The 22,778-nt window shown below is 42.9% G+C and overlaps 2 protein-coding genes across 3 annotated transcripts in view; both read right to left on the bottom strand.

Annotated features, from left to right (window-relative positions):
• LOC120034800 (zinc finger protein 716-like) overlaps positions 1–22,778 on the bottom strand; it is a 160,295-nt gene that overhangs the window by 2,315 nt on the left and 135,202 nt on the right. Inside the window, exons 5-6 of one of the 2 annotated variants that reach the window (XM_038981423.1) lie at positions 16,529–16,640; positions 16,225–16,346 (exon numbers count right to left, since the gene is read on the bottom strand). In XM_038981423.1, coding sequence (XP_038837351.1) covers positions 16,225–16,346; positions 16,529–16,640 — 234 coding nt within the window. The remainder of the gene's footprint in view (positions 1–16,224; positions 16,347–16,528; positions 16,641–22,778) is intronic. The other variant, XM_038981424.1, reaches the window with a different exon arrangement.
• Positions 15,082–16,078, bottom strand: LOC120034886 (zinc finger protein 239-like). The gene has a single exon (XM_038981540.1). It carries the CDS (start codon positions 15,973–15,975, stop codon positions 15,403–15,405), a length of 573 nt encoding a protein of 190 aa, XP_038837468.1. The 5' UTR covers positions 15,976–16,078; the 3' UTR covers positions 15,082–15,402.

Raw genomic sequence — 22,778 nt, 5'->3', positions numbered from 1 at the left:
CTGGTAAATAGGCAACTACAATATTTTTTAACAATACTCTTTCTAGTAATCAATCTGACTTTAGACCTAAACACAGTACTATTACGGCCACTGTACGTGTTGTAAATTATATTACTAATGCCCTAGATAATATAAAGTAGTGTGTTGCCTTGTTCATAGATTTATCTAAAGCTTTTGACACTGTAGACGATGCGATACTTTTGGGTAAGCTGTCGTCAATAGGACTGGGACTGGATGCCTGTCGTTGGTTTCATGACTATCTAAAGGATAGAAGTCAGGCTGTTAAAGTCAACGGCATCGAGTCAGAGCCATTGGAGTTGGTTAAAGGGGTCCCACAAGGTTCTATACTTAGTCCATTACTGTTCACTCTCTACATAAACAATATCGGTGATGAGATAGTGTCAAATTCATGTATATGCTGATGACACTGTCATGTACTCTATCGCTTCAACGGCTGACCAAGCATTATCACTATTGGAGACAGATGACCCTTGTAATATCTTAAAATCTATACAGCTGAAACTTGTTTTAAATGCAAAGAAAACACATTTTATGATTTTTAATAGGTTCAAAAAGTTGGTTGAAAATACACTTACTTACGAGCTTAGATGGTTCTCGAATTAATCAGGTCTCTGCATATAAATACTTAGGGATATGGTTGGATGATAAATTGTCTTTTAAAATGCATATTGACGAACTTTGTAAACGGCTAAAAATCAAGCTAGGCTTCCTCTATAGAGACAGGACATGCTTGTCCTCTACAAATAGAAGACAAATTGTGCAAGCTACTTTTATGGGTGAGACGAGAACAACATGCTCTCGTGTTTGTCTATAAAGCACTTTGAATAAGCTACCTTATTTATCTTCACTCATCAATATTAGAATTAGAATTCCTAAAACCAGGTCTCAAGCATGGATTACACTTGAGGCCCATGCGATTTACACAGAGTTGGGCATGGCTGCCTTTTCCTGTTACGCTCCTTGCCTATGGAATAGCCTGCAGACTAAACTTAAACTTGAGACTCTTGTCCCCCTTGCTCATTTGAAATATTTATTGGAGGATTTTTATTTTTGTATTGCTTGTAACTGTTTCGGGTAATGCAAGTTCTTGTGCTGTTAGTAGAATAACCTGTGTGTAAATGAAATATATTGCTGTATTTTTTTTGTGATCGTTTTGTTTGTCTTGTTTAGTTTTTTAATCATTGTACATAAACTGTATGTGTAAACATGTATATGCAGGGCCCAGCTGTAAAAGAGACCTTGGTCTCAGTCTGTGTTCCTTGTTGAAATAAAGGTATAATAATTACTTGACAGTCTTTAATGGTTTGATTATTCAAAGGCATGGTCCCACACTTGATAACCCCTTACATTTGTTGAAATTGGGCCAAATTGAAATGTTTCTAACAGAAGAACTATACAAAGCATATGATTTAGCATGGTAGCAATTGAAAGAGAACACTTTGGAGATTATATGGAAATTATAAGACCAAACGTAAGGACATAACAGTTCACCTGACACAAGATTGAATCCAAACATGACACTTGATTTTATGTGCATTTTACATTTACTGTACTTTGCACAGCATTTGTCAATAACGAAATCTGAAAATACTCTGGATACATTCAGTAACATAATACGAATATTAATTGGAACTTTGGAGTAGGTGCAAGATAAGAAAAAACTATTACAAGGGTTTGAGTGAGAGGTCTAACTGGTGTCTCTCCAAGTGGCCACACACCTCTCCAAACTGCACAGTTCCTAAGTAGTTTCAATGCATTTTTGTTACTCAAAGAAAAAGCCTTCAACTACACTACATGGTCAAAAGTATGTGGACACCCCTTCAAATGAGTGGATTTGGCTATTTCAACCACACTCGTTGCAAGTGTATAAAATCAAGCACACAGCCATGCAATCTCAATAGACAAACATTGGCAGTAGAATGTCTTTACCGAAGAGCTGTGACTTTCAACATGGCACCATCGTAGTATGCCACCTTTACAACAAGCAAGTTAGTCAAATTTCTGCCCTGCTAGAGCTTCCCCGGTCAACTTGTTTTATTTACTTATAAAAACAAATTTGAGGGGGTAGATCAGCTTTAATATTGCAGATGGATTCTAGCTTCCATAAATGTAATTGTCCGCATGATTTCCAATCGCATATATATACACACATATATATATATATATACATATATATGTATATATATACATACATACACATATACATACATATACATATACATATACACACATACATATACACACATACATATACATATACACACACACATATACATACATATACATACATACATATACATACATACCACACACCCCATTCCAGGGTTTTTCTTTATTTTTACTATTTTCTACATTGTAGAATAATAGCAAAGACATCAAAACTATAAAATAACACATATGGAATCATGTAGTAACCAAAATGTGTTAAACAAATCAAAATATATTTTATATTTGAGATTCTTCAAAGTAACCACCCTTTGCCTTGATGACAGCTTTGCACACTCTTGGCATTCTCTCAACCAGCTTCATGAGGTAGTCACCTGGAAGCATTTCAATAAACAGGTGTGCCTTGTTAAAAGTTCATTTGTGGAATTTCTTTCCTTCTTAATGGATTTGAGCCAATCAGTTGTGTTGTGACAAGGTAGGGGTGATATACAGAAGATAGCCGTATTTGGTAAATGACCAAGTCCATATTATGGCAAGAACAGGTCAAATAAGCAAAGAGAAACGACAGTCCATCATTACTTTAAGACATGAAGGTCAGTCAATACGCAAACTGTCAAGAACTTTGTACGTTTCTTCAAGTGCAGTCACAAAAACCATGAAGCGCTATGATGAAACTAGCTCTCATGAGGACCTCTACAGCAAAGGAAGATGCAGAGTTACCTCTGCTGCAGAGGATAAGTTCATTAGAGTTACCAGCCTCAGAAATTGCAGCCCAAAAAAATGCTTCACAGAGTTCAAGTAACAGACAGATCTCAACATCAACTGTTCAGAGGAAACTGCGTGAATCAGGCCTCCATGGTTGAACTGCTGCAAAGAAACCACTACTAAAGGACACCAATAAGAAGACAAGGCTTGCTTGGGTCAAGAAACAAGCGCAATGGACAGTAGACCGGTGGAAATCTGTCCTTTGGTCTGATGAGTCTAAATTTGGGATTTTTGGTTCCAACCGCAATGTCTTTTGGAGATGCAGAGTAGGTGAACGGATATTCTCTGCATGTGTGGTTCCCACCGTGAAGAATGGATGAAGAGGTGATGGTGTGGGGATGCGACTGCGCCGCACCAGTATCTCTAAGGATTTTAACCGGACGCTGAGACGCTTCGTCATTCGCTAGGGACACAAACCCCTCGAAAATGAACGGTTCATAACTGCGGTCGGGGACTGAGACTTTCAAACTACATTTACCCTGAGGCACCCATTTCATTTCAGACCTCACAACCGTACGAATTAGACCAACACCTGTTGGCGGCTTGGCACGAAGAGGAATCCCTTGTTTTAGCAGGAAGCAATCATTAATCATATGTCCCACCTTATGACAATAGAAACAGGGACGCTCATTTTTCTGGCGTGCTGGATATACTGCTGGCCGACTAGGGCTAAAAGTAGGCAACTCAGTGGCTCTACTCTCAGTATGAGCCGAAAACACGCTCTCGTGCGTCAACACAAACCTCTGACAGGGAGGACACTTTCTGTTCGTTTAGGTAAACTACAATCCATTCGGGTAAGCAATTTTTAAACTCTTCCAACAAGATTAACTCCCGGAGAGAGTTGAAATCAGTTACCTTGCTAGCAGCATGCCATTTATCAAACAGATTTCCCTTGTCTCTAGCAAATTCCACATAAGTCTTACTAGAAGACTTTCTATGAGACCTGAATCTCTGTTGGTATGCCTAGGGCACAAGCTCATAGGCGCGAAGAACAGTAGCTTTGACCACTTCATAATTCAAACTGTCTTCAAGAGGTAGCGCTGACAAAACCTCTTGGGCTTTACCAGTTAATTTACACTGAAGTAATAGGCACCATACCTCTTCAGGCCATTTCAATGCTACGGCTATACGTTCAAAAACACAAAAATAGGAGTCAACCTCTGACTCTCTGAACAAAGGTACTAAGGCAATCTGCCTACTAATGTCAAAAGTGTTGGAAGCTACAGCTAGTGAGGACGTCTCACTAACAGTCACAGCAGGAACGAAGGCTAGCCTCGCTGTCTCTGCCTCCAGTTCCATCTGGCGCGTTTTTAACTCCATCTGCCTCAATTTTACACCTCTCCAAATCTAACTGCCGCTGTTCTCTTTCTGCCTCAATTTTACAAATCTCCAACTGGAGATTCTCTCGCCTAATTTGGGCTCTCTCCTCCGCCTCCAGTTGGAACTGTATTGAACGGACATCCCTCCTGGCATCACCGGTTGACAGTGGGGAGAGTGGATCAAAACGGGGCAATGTAGCTGGAGCTTCAGCCTCGCCCTCATTCTCAGACACCAACAGGGTTACAAGAGCAGCAACATCCCCTACAGGGGTAGTAGACTCACGCAGCGGTAATACAAGCACCTGCTGTTCCAACAACATTTAACACCAGCTGTTTAACCTCCGCCTTAACTAAACTCTGCGGAATCGATACAGAATAATGGTCAGCCAAGGTCATTAAATCAACTCTACGACATTTGTCAAAAACCTCCCACGAAGGGTTATCCAAAAAGGATTTCAAATCAAAAGTAGCCATCTTGAACTACTACCAAAACACAAGAGCCAACCAATAGCAAACACAAATGCTACATCAGCTATAAATCTCAACACTGAACTAGACCACTATAACAACCTGCACGAGCGGCATGGGTGTCAGTAAAGACAAATCCCGGACGAGCCCCCACTTATGTTACGAATCCCTTTGGCCCGGCAGTCTAGGGGGATGGTATCGAGACCCGTAACATAACTCATGCAAATTATAGTAGTGAAAAAGTAACAGTGAGAACAAAATAACCACAGACAACTAAATTACCGTCAAACACTCAGGGTTTATTTGTAAACACATGGTAAAGGGGGGACAGGAAAAGGGGCTGAGCTGGACCCAAGGAAAGAAACAAATATCCAAGAACACCCCTAAGCTAGACTAGCCTACTTCAACAACAGCTAACTAACCAAAAATACAGTGGGTGGTCCACCCAGTTCTAACTAGTGTATTTAACAAAGTTTACCTACAGGTAGTGTATGCCCATGGGCAACTTGTCTTGGTACCCCCTTTTCCCACCATTAAACAAACAGTCAAACACCATAACAAAACAATACTCACAGGGTAACGGACAGTGACATGTAGTTGCAAAACACAAGAGATCTACAGAGAGATTGCCTGACAGAGAGATTGAGCTCAAGAGAAAACAACTGAATGGGTTTTTAAACCAAGGGAAAGGGGTTGTGATTGGGTAATGGAAACAGGAGGAGGTGTGTCTTCTGATTAGCGACTGATTGGTGACTGATTGGGGAATGATGATTGCCACCTGTGAGGGGAGAAGGAGAGAAAAGAAATACACACACAGGATACACACAGGATACCTGTATCCGTAACACTGGTGACACTGTCAATGATTTATTTAGAATTCAAGGCACACAACCAGCATTCTGCAGAGATACGCCATCCCATCTGGTTTGCTCTTAGTGGGATTATCATTTGTTTTTGAACAGGACAATGACCCAACATACCTCCAGGCGGTGTAAGGGCTATTTGACCTCAACCGAATTGAGATGGTTAGGGATGAGTTGGACCGCAGAGTGAAGGAATAGCAGCCAACAAGTGCTCAGCATATGTGGGAACTCCTTCAAGACTGTTGGGAAAGCATTCTAGGTGAAGCTGATTGAGAGAATGCCAAGAGTGTGCAAAGCTGTCATCAAGGCAAAGCGTGGCTACTTTGAACAATCTAAAATAAAAAATATTTTTGGGTTACTACATGATTCCATACAGTTCAAGTCGGAAGTTTACATACATTTAGGTTGGAGTCATGAAAACTCGTTTTTCACCACTCCACAAATGTCTTGTTAACAAACTATAGTTTTGGCAAGTCGGTTCGGACATCTACTTTGTGAATGACACAAGTCATTTTTCCAACAATTGTTTACAGACAGATTAATTCACTGTATCACAATTCCAGTGGGTCAGAAGTTTACATACACCAAGTTGACTGTGCCTTTAAACAGCTTGGAAAATTCCAGAAATGTATGTCATGGCTTTAGAAGCTTCTGATAGGCAAATTGACATCATTTGAGTCAATTGGAGGTGTACCTGTGGATGTATTTCAAGGCCTACCTTCAAACTCAGTGCCTCTTTGCTTGAAATCATAGGAAAATCAGCCAAGACCTCAGAAAAATAATTGTAGACTTCCACAAGTCTGGTTCATCCTTGGGAGCAATTTCCAAATTCCTGAAGGTACCGCGTTCATCTGTACAAACAATAGTACGCAAGTAGAAAAACCATGGGATCACGCAGCCATCATACCGCTCAGGAAGGAGACTCGTTCTGTCTCCTAGAGATGAACATACTTTGGTGCGAAAAGTGCAAATCAATCCCAGAACAACAGCAAAGGACCACGTGAAGATGCTGGAGGAAACAGTTACAAAAGTATCTATATCCACAGTAAAACGAGTCCTATAAATCGACATTACCTGAAAGGCCACTCAGCAAGGAAGAAGGCACTGCTCAAAAACAGCCATAAAAAAAGCCAGACTATGGTTTGCAACTGCACATGGGGACAAAGATCGTACTTTTTGGAGAAATGTCCTCTGGTCTGATGAAACAAAAATAGAACTGTTTGGCCATAATGACCATCGTTATGTTTGGAGGAAAAAGGGGGAGGCTTGAAAGCCGAAGAACACCATCCCAAACGTGAATCACGGGGGTGGCAGAATCATGTTGTGGGTGTGCTTTGCTGCAGGAGGGACTGGTGCACTTCACAAAATAGATGGCATCATGAGGCAGGACAATTATGTGGATATATTGAAGCAACATTCAAGACATCAGTCAGGAAGTTAAAGCTTGGTCGCAAATGGGTCTTCCAAATGGACAATGACCCCCAAGCATACTTCCAAAGTTGTGGCAAAATGGCTTAAGGACAACAAAGTCAAGGTATTGGAGTGGCCATCACAAAGCCCTGACCTCAATCCCATATAAAATTTGTGGGCAGAACTGAAAAAGCATGTGCGAGCAAGGAGGCCTACAAACCTGACTTAGTTACACCAGCTCTGTCAGGAGGAATGTGCCAAAATTCACCCAACTTATTGTGGGATGCTACCCAAAACGTTTGACCCAAATTAAACAATTTAAAGGCAATGCTACCAAATACAAATTGAGTGTATGTAAACTTCTGGCCCACTGGGAATGTGATGAAAGCTGAAATGAATCATTCTCTCTACTATTATTCTGACATTAAACATTATTAAAATAAAGCGGTGATCCTAACTGCCCTAAGACAGGGAATTTTTACAAGGATTAAATGTCAGGAATTGTGAAAAACTGAGTTTAAATGTATTTGACTACGGTGTATGTAAACTTCCGACTTCAACTGTATGTGTTAATTCATAGTTTTGATGTCATCACTATTATTCTACAATGTAGAAAATAGTAAAAATAAAGAAAAACCCTTGTATGAGTAGGTGTGTCCAAACTTTTGACTGGTACTATCCATACAGTGCATTCAGAAAGTATTCAGACCCCTTCACTTTTTCCACATTGTTACGTTACAGCTTTATTCTAAAATGTATTAAATATTTTTTTATCCTCATCAATCTACACACAATACCCCATAATGACAACAGGTTTCAGACATTTTGCTATGAGACTCAAAGTTGAGGTCAGGTGCATCCTATTTCCAAGGATCATCCTTGAGATGTTTCTACAACATGATTGGAGTCCACTCGTGATAAATTCAATTGATTGGACATGATTTTGAAAGGCACACACCTTTCTATACAGTATAAGGTCCCACAGTTGATAGTGTATGGCAGAGCAAAAACCAAGTCATGAGGTCGAAGGAATTGTCCGTAGAGCTCAGGGACAGGATTGTGTCGAGGCACAGAAGGTCCCCAAAAACACAGTGGCCTCCATAATTTTTTTAATGGAATTAGTTTGGAACCACCAAGACTCTTCCTAGACCTGGCCACCCGGACAAACTGAGCAATCGGGGGAGAAGGGCCTTGGTCAGGGAGGTGACTAAGAACCTGATGGTCACTCTGACAGAGCTCCAGAGTTCCTCTGTGGAGATGGGAGAACCTTCCAGAAGGACAACCATCTCTGCAGCACTCCACCAATCAGGCCTTTATGGTAGAGTGGCCAGACGGAAGCCACTCCTCAGTAAAAGGCACTAGACAGCCTGTTAGGAGTTTGCCAAAAGGCACATAAAGGTCTCAGACGATGAGAAACAAGATTCTCTAGTCTGATGAAACCAAGATTGAACTCTTTGGGCTGAACGCCAAGCATCATGTCTGGAGGAAACCTGGCACCATGGTGGTGGTAGCATCATGCTGTGGGGATGTTTTTCAGCGGCAGGGACTGGGAGACTAGTCAGGATCAAGGGAAAGATGAACGGAGCAAAGTACAGAGAGATCCTTGATGAAAAACTGCTCTAGAGCGCACAGGACCTCAGACTGGGGTGAAGGTTCACCTTCCAACAGGACAACAAATCAAATCAAATTTGATCAAATTAGCCTTTTAAAATTATCAACTTGGATTAGCTAACACAACATGCCACTGGAACACAGGAGTGATGGTTGCTGATAATGGGCCTCTGTACGCCTATGTAGATATTCCATAAAAATCAGCTGTTTCCAGCTACAATAGTCATTTACAACATTAACAATGTCTACACTGTATTTATGATCAATTTGATGTTATTTTCATGGACAAAAAATTTGCTTTTCTTTCAAAAACAAGGACATTTCTAAGTGACCCCAAACTTTTGAACGCTAGTGTACATGTAGGAAGAGTTAGAGTGACTACGCATAGATAATAAACAGAGAGTAGCAGCAACATAAAAGAAGGGTCTGGGTAGCCCTTTGATTGGCCGTTCACGAGTCTTATGGCTTGGGGGTAGAGGCTGTTAAGAAGCCTTTTGACCTCGACTTGGTGCTCCGGTACCGCTTGCCGTGCGGTAGCAGAGAGAACTGTCTATGACTAGGGTGGCTGGAGTCTTTGACAATTTTTAGGGCCTTCCTCTGACACCGCCTGGTATAGAGGTCCTGGATGGCAGGAAACTTGGCCCCAGTGATGTACTGGGCTGTACGCACTACCCTCTGTAGTGCCTTGCGGTCAGAGGCCAAATAGTTACCATACCAGGCAGTGATGCAACCAGTCAGGATGCTGTTGATGGTGCAGCTGTAGAACCTTTTGAGGATCTGAGGACCCATGACAAATCTTTTCAGTCTCCTGAGGGGGAATAGGCTTTGTCGTGCCCTCTTCACGACTGTCTTAGTGTGTTTGGACCATGATAGTTTGTTGGTGATGTGGACACCGAGGAACTTGAAGCTCTCAACCTGCTCCACTACAGCCCTGTCGATGAGAATGGGGGCATGCTCGGCCCTCCTTTTCCTGTAGTCCACAATCATCTCCTTTGTCTTGATCACGTTGAGGGAGAGGTTGTTGTCCTGGCACCACATGACCAGGTCTCTGACATCCTCCCTATAGGCTGTCTCATCGTTGAGAAACCCTAAGCACACAGCCAAGACAATGCAGGAGTGGCTTTGGGACAAGTCTCTGAATATCCTTGAGTGGCCCAGCCAGAGCCCGGACTTGAACCCGATCGAACATCTCTGGAGAGACCTGAAAATAGCTGTGCAGCAATGCTCCCCATCCAACCTGACAGAGCTTGAGAGGATCCGCAGAGAAGAATGGGAGGAACTCCCCAAATACAAGTCTGCCAACCTAGTAGCGTCATACCCAAGATGACTCGATGCTGTAATCGCTGCCCAAGGTGCTTCAACAAAGTACAGAGTAAAGGATCTGAATACGTATGTAAATGTGATATTTCAGTTTTGTATTTGTAATACATTTACAAAAATGTCTAAAAAACTATTTTTGCTTTGACATTATGGGGTATTATGTGTAGATTGATGTGTAAAAACAATTGAATCCATTTTAGAATAAGGCTGTAACATAACAAAATGTGGAAAAAGTCAAAGGGTCTGAATACTTTCAGAATGCACTGTACACACACACACACACACACACACACACACACACACACACACATATATTAGAGGTCGACCAATTAATCGGAATGGCCGATTAATTAGGGCTGATTTCAAGTTTTCATAACAATCGGAAATCGTAAAAAAAAAATTGACACCTTTATTTAACTGGGCAATTCAGTTAAGAACACATTCTTATTTTCAATGACGGCCTAGGAACGGTGGGTTTACTGCCTTGTTCAGGGGCAGAATGACAAATTTTTACCTTGTCAGCTCAGGGATTCAATCTTGCAACCTTACGGTTAACTAGTCCAACGCTCTAACCACCTGCCTCACGAGGAGCCTGCCTGTTACGTGAATGCAGTAAGAAGCCAAGGTAAGTTGCTAGCTAGCATTAAACTTATCTTATAAAAAACAATCAAAAATCACTAGTTATAACTACACATGGTTGATGATATTACTAGTTTATCTAGCGTGTCCTACGTTGCATATAATCGATGCGGTGCGCATTCGCGAAAAAGGACTGTCGTTGCTCCAACGTGTACCTAACCATAAACATCAATGCCTTTCTTAAAATCAATACACAGAAGTATATATTTTTAAACCTGCATATTTAGCTAAAAGAAATCCAGGTTGGCAGGCAATATTAACCAGGTGAAATTGTGTCACTTCTCTTGCGTTCATTGCACGCAGAGTCAGGGTATATGCAAGTTTGGGCCGCCTGGCTCATTGCAAACTAATTTGCCAGAATTTCACGTAATTATGACATAACATTGAAGGTTGTGCAATGTAACAGGAATATTTAGACTTATGGATGCCACCCGTTAGATAAAATACGGAACGGTTCCGTATTTCACTGAAAGAATAAACATTTTGTTTTCGAGATGATAGTTTCCGGATTCGACCATATTAATGACCTAAGGCTCATATTTCTGTGTGTTATTATGTTATAATTAAGTCTATGATTTGATAGAGCAGTCTGACTGAGCGATGGTGGGCACCAGCAGGCTCGTAAGCATTCATTCAAACAGCACTTTCGTGCGTTGTTCCAGCAGCTCTTCGCAATGCTTAAAGCATTGCGCTATTTATGACTTCAAGCCTATCAACTCCCAAGATTAGGCTGGTGTAACTTATGTGAAATGGCTAGCTAGTTAGCGGGGTGCGCGCTAATAGCGTTTCAAACGTCACTCGCTCTGAGACTTGGAGTAGTTGTTCCCCTTGCTCTGCATGGGTAACGCTGCTTCGAGGGTGGCTGTTGTCGATGTGTTCCTGGTTCGAGCCCAGGTAGCGGCGAGGAGAGGGACGGAAGCTATACTGTTACACTGGCAATACTAAAGTGCCTATAAGAACATCCAATAGTCAAAGGTATATGAAATACAAATCGTATAGAGAGAAATTGTCCTATAATTCCTATAACAACTACAACCTAAAACTTCTTACCTGGGAATATTGAAGACTCATGTTAAAAGGAAGCACCAGCTTTCATATGTTCTCATGTTCTGAGCAAGGAACTTAAACGTTAGCTTTCTTACATGGCACATATTGCACTTTTACTTTCTTCTCCAATACTTTGTTTTTGCATTATTTAAACCAAATTGAACATGTTTCATTATTTATTTGAGGCTAAATTGATTTTATTGATATATTATATTAAGTTAAAATAAGTGTTCATTCAGTATTGTTATAATTGTCATTATTACAAATAAATAAAAAATATCAGCCAATTAATCGGTATCGGCTTTTTTTTGTCCTCCAATAATCGGTATCGGTGTTGAAAAATCATAAATCGGTCGACCTCTAATATATATATATATATATATATATACACTGCTCAAAAAAATAAAGGGAACACTTAAACAACACAATGTAACTCCAAGTCAATCACACTTCTGTGAAATCAAACTGTCCACTTAGGAAGCAACACTGATTGACAATAAATTGCACATGCTGTTGTGCAAATGGAATAGACAAAAGGTGGAAATTATAGGCAATTAGCAAGACACCCCCAATAAAGGAGTGATTCTGCAGGTGGTGACCACAGACCACTTCTCAGTTCCTATGCTTCCTGGCTGATGTTTTGGTCACTTTTGAATGCTGGCGGTGCTCTCACTCTAGTGGTAACATGAGACGGAGTCTACAACCCACACAAGTGGCTCAGGTAGTGCAGCTCATCCAGGATGGCACATCAATGCGAGCTGTGGCAAGAAGGTTTGCTGTGTCTGTCAGCGTAGTGTCCAGAGCATGGAGGCGCTACCAGGAGACAGGCCAGTACATCAGGAGACGTGGAGGAGGCCGTAGGAGGGCAACAACCCAGCAGCAGGACCGCTACCTCCGCCTTTGTGCAAAGAGTAGCACTGCCAGAGCCCTGCAAAATGACCTCCAGCAGGCCACAAATGTGCATGTGTCAGCATATGGTCTCACAAGGGCTCTGAGGATCTCATCTCGGTACCTAATGGCAGTCAGGCTACCACTGGCGAGCACATGGAGGGCTGTACGGCCCCACAAAGAAATGCCACCCCACACCATGACTGACCCACCGCCAAACCGGTCATGTTGGAGGATGTTGCAGGCAGCAGAACGTTCTCCACGGCGTCTCCAGACTCTGTCAGGTCTGTCACATGTGCTCATGTGCTCAGTGTGAACCTGCTTTCATCTGTGAAGAGCACAGGGCGCCAGTGGCGAATTTGCCAATCTTGGTGTTCTCTGGCAAATGCCAAACGTCCTGCACGGTGTTGGGCTGTAAGCACAACCCCCACCTGTGGACGTCGGGTCCTCATACCACCCTCATGGAGTCTGTTTCTGACCGTTTGAGCAGACACATGCACATTTGTGGCCTGCTGGAGGTCATTTTGCAGGGCTCTGGCAGTGCACCTCCTTGCACAAAGGTGGAGGTAGCGGTCCTGCTGCTGGGTTGTTGCCCTCCTACGGCCTCCTCCACGTCTCCTGATGTACTGGCCTGTCTCCTGGTAGCGCCTCCATGCTCTGGACACTACGCTGACAGACACAGCAAACCTTTTTGCCACAGCTCGCATTGATGTGCCATCCTGGATGAACTGCACTACCTGAGCCACTTGTGTGGGTTGTAGACTCCGTCTCATGCTACCACTAGAGTGAGAGCACCGCCAGCATTCAAAAGTGACCAAAACATCAGCCAGGAAGCATAGGAACTGAGAAGTGGTCTGTGGTCACCACCTGCAGAATCACTCCTTTTTTGGGGGTGTCTTGCTAATTGCCTATAATTTCCACCTTTTGTCTATTCCATTTGCACAACAGCATGTGAACTTTATTGTCAATCAGTGTTGCTTCCTAAGTGGACAGTTTGATTTCACAGAAGTGTGATTGACTTGGAGTTACATTGTGTTGTTTAAGTGTTCCCTTTATTTTTTTGAGCAGTGTATATATATATATATATATATATAAAAATGAATGCACTTTCTCAAGTTCATGACGTTTTTTTTTGTTGAGACGTGTATGTGTGGTTTTCATATGGTGTATTTAACACTTGTTTATGAATGCACTTGAGAAAGTGCATTCATTTTCTCATGAACCCTTTCCACTTGTGTACATTTGTCTATATGGAAAGGGCCATATTGAAATGTTTCCAACAGAAGAAATATAAAAAGTATATGCATTACCGTGGTTGCAGTTCAAAGAGAACACTTTGGTCTAATCATTTCCCCATGATCTCCAAAAGGTGAGGACACAACAGTTCACCTGACAAGACTGAATCCAAACATGACACTTGATTTCATGTGCATTTAACTGGACTTTGCCACATTTGTTGATAACGAAATCTGAAAATACTCTGGATACATTCAGTAACATGATAATAATACTATTGGAAAAATTGGGGTAGGTGCAACATAAGACCAACAAATGACAAGGGTTTAAGTGAGGACTAACTGGTGACTCCAAGTGGACACACACCTCTCCAAACCGTGCAGTTTCTACATAATAATGATATTTTATGATTCAAGGAAAGAGCCTTTAAATATAAGGTGCTTTTTGAGCTCCCCTAGCTTCGATGTTGAGGAACTGAAGTAAGCACACTTCTATTTATAAAAAATGTAAATTAAAATTACACAGCCCTGTGTTCCCACCATAACACAATTACTATCGTTGTTTAAGCAATGCAAACATTTTCCGTTATAAATCTCAATCTGGGTCAGGTGGGCATCATTTTAAATCGTATTATTTTTCCAACATGACTAACTAAGTTATAAAATACAATCTTAGTGTATTCTTCTTTTTTTGGCACAAAACTACCTCCATATACTTCCATTCATTGTTTTATTCAGCACCGGTTACCTTCTGACAAGTCTTGTGACACTTATGGGGGTCGTAGAGCAAAACGGAGAACATCGTGTTCGGGAGAGCCTCATCTTTCCACAGAGTGGTCATATTAGCTTGTAGGCCAAACCGTTTGGACGCTACAGACGTTTTTGTGAGAAGTGTCGTGGAATTATTGTAATCAAAAGGAGAGACTTTTTAGATTTCTTAAACAATCAAACTGTATTATTTCATTCCTGCAGTAATGGAGCTTGTCAACAAAAATGTGCACTTCCCGTTTCACATTTGAAATCCCGTGTCATTTGCAGTATCAACGTTCGTCATGTTTGATGTACAGTGACAAGGATGACATGTGTCATACCCTGGGTTGTCCTGAACAGAATGAGCATGTTTGTCGTATTGTGAAGAACATTTGAAATGGAACACGCACCTGAACGCACGTATGACTCCATTCTGCACTTATGACTCCATTCTACGCGCACCAAAATGCCAATCTGTTTGTCTAAAGTGACTTGTCAAAGCCTAACACTGTAAGATCGCATTTTAGAACTTAGCTAGTCATGTTGGAAATATAATAAGCTTTCAAATGATGCCCCTGGAACCAGATTGAGATTTATAATGGAACGTTTTTGCATTGCTTAAATGCCTTATATGTCACGAATTGTCTTGAATATTTCTGGGTAGAATATTGCATCAACACTGAAATATGTTACTCTCGGTACTCCAAATGCATCTGTGGAGCTTTCCTGCTGACTACAATTAAAATGAATTGTTGTCTTTAATGCAGAGTTTGATCGAAAAGTCAGAAGCTATGAGTGGAGTGGTTACTTTCTTTGTTATAGAGTGGAATGGTTTTTCAGCTGGTGTAGCCTGAGGTAGCTCTTCTCTGAGAACCTCTTCCTGCAGTGCGTAGGAGGCCTCTATCCCATGTGGACCTTCAGGTGCATCTTCAGCTGGTTCAGGCGGGAGAACTTCTTTTCACACTGGGGGCAGCTGTAGGATTTCTCCCCTGTGTGGACCCTCTGGTGCCTCTTCAGGTGACCAGCCTGGGCGAAGCACATGTGACACTGGGTACAGCTGAAGGGTTTCACCCCTGTGTGGACCCTCTGGTGCCTATTCAGGTTGGAGGAGTGGGAGAAACTAGCCTGGCAAAGGTGGCAGCTGAATGGTTTCTCCCCCGTGTGCATTCTCTGGTGGATCTCCACCTGTTTGGGGAAACTGAAGGCTTTCCCACAGAATGAACACGGGAAGCACTTCTCTGTGCCACCGGATCTGCTGATAGTGTTACTACTACTGTCATTTGTCAATGGGCTTGTGTAGCCTTTTAGTGTTGAGGCACTGGCATTGTCTGTCTGGTTTAACATTAGGAGAGTGTGAGGAGGACGAAGGCCAGGGAGAGTCTGTGTTGTCGCAGGGTCCATGTTCCAGTTGCTAGATCCTATTGAAGGCAGGCTGAAGGCAGCACTTGTCAGGGGGTTAACCTGAGGCGCCATCAGTCTCTCTGAATCACAACTATAGGAGCAGGATGGAGCATCGCTAGCCGAGTCTGTGTCTGTTCTCTTCCACCACAAACTGACACCTCCCCGTCCCTGCAGACCAAATCTACACCTCGCCCTGGTCTCAGCCAGTCTGTTGTCATGGAGATTAAGTTCGGTTGTTTTGTGTTCGACTGTCTGTTTCTGGTTGTGGTTAACAGTGTTGTTCCCCAGCCCAGAGTTGAGGACACTGTCCCATCCACTGACCTCCGCTATGTCGCTTCTGGTCCCAGCCTGCTCTGTGATGTCGTCCCCTGGGCCCTTGGCTGCACCAGTCTGAGAATCCAAGATGGCCGCCCAGTCTCCTCTGTTATCCTCCAACCAACCACCTGCAGGAAGCGGTTCCAAATACTTTACAAACAAGGCAGAGAACTCTACATATTGAGTTCTTTGTTTGACAATCACCTGGTCAAGTTCTTACATTATAATTTGTTAAAACAATAGCCAGGTGCATCACTATTCCCATTGAAGATCTATTACTGTATGTAGGCTATATGTATGTCTCTCTTACCTTGCTCCCCCATCTTTAGTCCACTCAGCAGATCAATGCTCTCTGGTCCGTCCTCTATCGTCTCCTCTTTGACCAGCAGCAGATCAGGCTTCCCATCCTCCATGTCTACTGACTGTAAGAGATACAGAGTGAGAGGATGTTGGATCAAGAAATATGATATGAGCACCCTGCTATGGAGCATCTTCTGATTGGGCAATGAGGGATTGCTATGAGTACTATGCAAACGTGTTAGTTGAATTGATTACCTGACACTAATGGTTTGATAATTCAAAGGCATGGGCCCACACTTCATACAAAATTAATCAAGATCTGGGCCCGTATCCACAAAGAGTCTCAGAGTAGAAGTGCTGATCAAGGATCAGCTCCCCACCTACATAGTCTCTTTTCATTATGATCTATGATCAGCTCTGAGACACTTTGTGGATACGGGCCCTGAACTAATACCATTCAGACAGTAGTTCAGTGGACTCACCTCAGTGAGACTGTGTGTGGTCCTGTGCTGCTCAGCTGGTTCCTCTGTGGGTTCAGGAGGAGGTGTAGTCTGGTTGTCCTCCATGACCATGGTCCCCTCAGGGTTCCCCAGACCCTCCTCACACCCCTCCTCCTTCACCAGCAGCACCTCTGGACCCTCCTCCTCCTGGAAGAGACGGGTGATACAGATTACACCGACATACGTACCTGAGGTAGTGTACACACACATACACAGATAATAACTTTCAACATAGTGGGGATGGGTAAACACTCCATGTTTGAGTCCTATACTGTAGTTACAGAATGACTTCGTTGTTGTTAAACCCATCATGGTGGACATAAATATGATGTTATGGGTAAAAATAAGTCAGCTATGATAAGTTCTAAGTCACCATCAGACAAACCTGACTAAACTATTTTGACGTGTACAGTAGGTGTTTGTTAGTGTGTGAGTATGTGTAGGTATTTTTAGAATTTGGTTATAAAGCGCTGCTGTGTGTATGCAGAATAGGGTGAGATCAGATGTGATGTATACTAAAGAGAGTCTCAATGACAGTCTTAGAATGAAACGTCCCATTTTGTGTTTATTAAACATAAACAATTTGTAAATACACGATATGAAAACCACACATACACCTCTCAACAAAGAATCTGCATACTTTTTTTATTTTCCCTTTATTTAACCAGGTAGGCCAGTTGAGAACGAGTTCTCATTTGCAACTGCGACCTGGCCAAGATAAAGCATAGCAGTTCGACACATACAACAACACAGAGTTACACATGGAATAAACAAAACATAGTCAATAATACAGTAGAAAAAAAGAAAACAGAAAGTCTATATACAGTGACGGCAAATGAGGTAAGATAAGGGAGTTAAGGCAATAAATAGGCCATGGTGGCGAAGTAATTACAATATAGCAATTAAACACTGGAATGGTAGATGTGCAGAAGATGAATGTGCAAGTAGAGATACTGGGGTGCAAAGGAGCAAGATAAATAAATAAATACAGTATGGGGATGAGGTAGTTGGATGGGCTGTTTACAGATGAGCTATGTACAGGTGCAGTGATCTGTGAGCTGCTCTGATAGCTGGTGCTTAAAGCTAGTGAGGGAGATATGAGTCTCCAGCTTCAGTGATTTTGCAGTTTGTTCCAGTCATTAGCAGCAGAGAACTGGAAGGTAAGGCGGCCAAAGGGGGAATTGGCTTTGGGGGTGACCAGTGAGATATACCTGCTGGAGCGCGTGCTACGAGTGGGTGCTGCTATGGTGACCAGTGAGCTGAGATAAGATAAGGAGATAATGTCACCGTGTTGTGGCGAGAGCCCAGCCGTGGCCAGTAGCGGAAACTCTTCTCCCTGCCACCCTCCTCTTCAGCTGTAACCATGGCGATGATGGCCACACCCTGCTCCCACACCTAGCTTTACCTAGCAAAGACTTGTAGATGACCTGGAGCCAGTGGGTTTGGCGACGAGTATGAAGCGAGGGCCAGCCAACGAGAGCATACAGGTCGCAGTGGTGGGTAGTATATGGGGCTTTGGTGACAAAACGGATGGCACTGTGATAGACTACATCCAATTTGGTGATTGACTATTTTATAAATGACATCGCCGAAGTCGAGGATCGGTAGGATGGTCAGTTTTGTATGTTTGGCAGCATGAGTGAAGGATGCTCTGTTGCGAAATAGGAAGCCGATTCTAGATTTAATTTTGGATTGGAGATGTTTAATGTGAGTCTGGAAGGAGAGTTTACAGTCTAACCAGACACGGGCAGGTGCGGGCAGTGATCGGTTGAAGAGCATGCATTTAGTTTTACTTGCATTTAAGAGCAGTTGGAGGCCTCGGAAGGAGAGTTGTATGGCATTGAAGCTTGTCTGGATGTTAGTTAACACAGTGTCCAAAGAAGGGCCAGAAGTATACAGAATGGTGTCGTCTGCGTAGAGGTGGATCAGAGAATCACCAGCAGCAGGAGCGACATCATTGATGTAAACAGAGAAGAGAGTCGGCCCGAAAATTGAACCCTGTGGCACCCCCATAGAGACTGCCAGAGGTCCAGACAACAGGCCCTCCGATTTGACACACTGAACTCTATCAGAGAAGTAGTTGGTGAACCAGGCGAGGCAATCATTTGAGAAATTAAGGCTGTTGAGTCTGCCAATAAGAATGTGGTGATTGACAGTCGAAAGCCTCGGCCAGGTCGATGAATACGGCAGCACAGTAATGTCTCTTATCGATGGCGGTTATGATATCATTTAGGACCTCGAGCGCGGCTGAGGTGCACCCATGACCAGCTTTGAAACCAGATTGCATAGCGGAGAAGGTATGGTGGGATTCGAAATGGTCGGTAATCTGTTTGTTAACTTGGTAAAGTGTATTCATTTTCTCATTAAAAGTGCCCAGGGAATTGTATTCTGCAGTTGAATGGAAGTAATGTACTAGGCATGTGTGAACATCATATAGCCTACACCAGTGTTTCCCAACTCCAGTCCTCAAGTACCACCAACAGTAGACATTTTTATTGTAGCACTGGACAAGCACACCTGATTCAACTGGTCAACTAATCATCAAGCCCTCTGAGTTTAATGAGGTGTGCTTGTCTGGGGCTACAACAAAAATGTGTACTGTTGGGGGATTTGAGGACTGGAGTTGGTAAACACTTGCCTACACAGTACAAACACTATGTAACAGACTTTTTAGGCTTATACTGTATATGCCTTATACAGTGCCTTCAGAAAGTATTCATGGCCCTTGACTTATTCCACATTTGAGGGGTGTTTTGAGGGGTTACAGCCTGAATTCAAAATTGATTACATAGATGTTTTTCCTTCACCCATCTACACACAATACCCCACAATGACAAAGTGAAAACATGTTTTAGAAATTTTAGCAAAAGCATTCACACTTCGGGGACAATACATGTTAGAATCACCTTTTGCATCGATTACAGCTGTGAGTCTTTCTGGGTAAATCAACTTTTTTTGTTTTGAATTTTACCCCCTTTTCTCCCCAATTTCGTGGTATCCAATTGTTAGTAGTTACTATCTTGTCTCATTGCTAAGGTCGAAAGCCATGCGTCCTCCGAAACACAACCCAACCAAGCCGCACTGCTTCTTAACACAGCGCACATCCTACCCGGAAGCCACCCGCACCAATGTGTCGGAGGAAACACTGTGCACCCGGCGACCTTAGCGTGCACTGCGCCCGGCCCGCCACAGGAGTTGCTAGTGCGCGATGAGACAAGGATATCCCTACCGGCCAAACCCTCCCTAACCCGGACGACGCTAGGCCAATTGTGCGTCGCCCCACGGACCTCCCGGTCGCGGCCGGCTGCGACAGAGCCTGGGCGCGAACCCGGAGTCTCTGGTGGCACAGCTAGCACTGCAGTGCCCTAGACCACTGCGCCACCCGGGAGGCCCGACTCCACACCTGGATTGTACAATATTTGCACATTATTCTTTAAAAAAATTATTCAAGCTCTGTCAAGTTGGTTGTTGATCATTGCTAGAAAGCCATTTTCAAGTCTTTCCATAGATTTTCAAGACGTTTTAAGTCAAAACTGTAACTAGGCCACTCAGGAACATTCACTGTCGTCTTGGTTAGCAACCAGTGTATTTTTGGCATTGTGTTTAAGGTTATTGTCCTGCGGAAAGGTGAATTCTTCTCCCAGTGTCTGTTGGAAAACAAACTGAACCAGGTTTTCTTCTAGGATTTTGCCTGTGCTTAGCTCTATTTCTTTAAAAAAAAAAATTTTTTTTAACTCCCTAGTGCTTGCCGACGACAAGCTTACCCATAACATGATGCAGCCACCACCATGTTTGAAAATATGAAGAGTGGTACTCAGTGATGCGTTTGCCCCAAACATATCCAAGACAATTTCTTTGCCACATTTTTTTCAGTTTTACTAGTTGTGCAATATTGCAAACAGAATGCATGTTTTGGAATATTTTATTCTGTACAGGCTTCCTTCTTTTCACTCTGTCAATTAGGTTAGTATTGTGGACTAACTACAATGTTGTTGATCCATCCTCAGTTTTCTCCTATCACAGCCATTCAACTCTAACTGTTTAAAGTCACCATTGGCCTCCTGGTAAAATCCCTGAGCAGTTTCCTTCCTCTCTGGCAACTGAGTTTGGAAGGACGCCTGTATCTTTGTAGTGACTGGGTGTATTGATACACCATCCAAAGTGTAATTAATAACTTCACTGTGCTCAAAGGGATATGTTCAATGTACAGTATTTGTATATTTTTAACCCATCTACCAATAGGTGCTCTTTGTGCGACATTGGAAAACCTCCCTGGTCTTTGAATCTGGTTGAATCTGTGTTAGAAATTCACTGCTCGACTGAGGGACCTTACAGATAATTGTATGTGTTGGGTACAGAAACGAGGCAGTCATTCAGAAATCATGTTAAAAACGATTATGGCAGACAGGTGATATCCTTGTCTCATCGCGCACTAGCAACTCCTGTGGCGGGCCGGGCGCAGTGCACGCTAAGGTCGCCGGGTGCACAGTGTTTCCTCCGACACATTCACCCATGACTGCGTGGCCATGGACGCCTCCAACTCAATCATCAAGTTTGCAGACGACACAACATTAGTGGGCTTGATTACCAACAATGACGAGACAGCCTGCAGGGAGAAGGTGAGGGCCCTTGGAGTGTGGTGTCAGGAAAACAACCTCTCTCTCAACATCAACAAAACAAAGAAGATGATCGTGGACTTCAGGAAACAGCAGAGGGAGCACCCCCCTATCCACATCGACGGGATAGCAGTGGAGAAGGTGAAAAGTTTTAAGTTCCTCGGTGTACACATCACGGACAAACTGAAACGGTCCAACTACACAGACAGTGTGGTGAAGGCGCAACAGCGCATCTTCAACCTCAGGAGGCTGAAGAAATTTGGCTTGTCACCTAAAACCCTCACAAACTTTTACAGATGCACAATTGAGAGCATCCTGTCGGGCTGTATCACCGCCTGGTACAGCAACTGCGCCGCCCACAACCGCAAAGCTCTCCAGAGGGTGGAGCAGTCTGCACAACGCATCACCGGGGGCAAACTACCTGCCCTCCAGGACACCTACAGCACCCGATGTCACAGGAAGGCCAAAAAGATCATCAAGGACAACAACCACCCAAGCCACTGCCTGTTCACCGCACTACCATCCAGAAGGTGAGGTCAGTACAGGTGCATCAAAGCTGGGACCGGGAGACTGAAAAACAGCTTATATCTCAAGGCCATCAGACTGTTAAACAGTCATCACTAACACAGAGAGGCTGCTGCCTACATACAAACTCAAAGTCATTGGGCACTTTAATAAATTGATCACTTGCCACTTTAATAATGTTTACATATCTTACATTACTCATCTCATATGTATATACTGTATTTTATACCATCTATTGCATCTTGCCTCTGCCGCTCGGTCATCGCTCATCTTCGGAACTAGGAGCACAAGCATTTAACTACACTCGCATTAACATCTGCTAACCATGTGTATGTGACCAATAAAATGTGATTTGATCTTTCAGCTTTGAATTTTTTATTCATTTGTAAAAATGTCTAAAAACATAATTCCACTTTGACATTATGGGGTATTGTATGTAGGCCAGTGACACAACATGTCATTTTCAGCAACAACAAAATATCTGACTGTAACACAACAAAATGTGGGAAAAAATTAAGGGGTGTGAACTATTTCTGAAGTTACTGTATATCCAACAATGCCTTGCACTTCAACGCTCTTAGTTGTTGTAGAAATTGACCCACTGCTGCGGTTGACTTTT

Source organism: Salvelinus namaycush, chromosome 42 (genome assembly GCF_016432855.1).
Source record: "Salvelinus namaycush isolate Seneca chromosome 42, SaNama_1.0, whole genome shotgun sequence".
Lineage (NCBI taxonomy): Eukaryota > Metazoa > Chordata > Actinopteri > Salmoniformes > Salmonidae > Salvelinus > Salvelinus namaycush.
This window is presented reverse-complemented; position numbering and strand designations above follow the sequence as displayed.

Bases quoted from the DNA above. Each gene is read 5' to 3' on its own strand.
- LOC120034886 (XM_038981540.1), bottom strand. From the start codon at position 15,975: ATGGCGCCTCAGGTTAACCCCCTGACAAGTGCTGCCTTCAGCCTGCCT.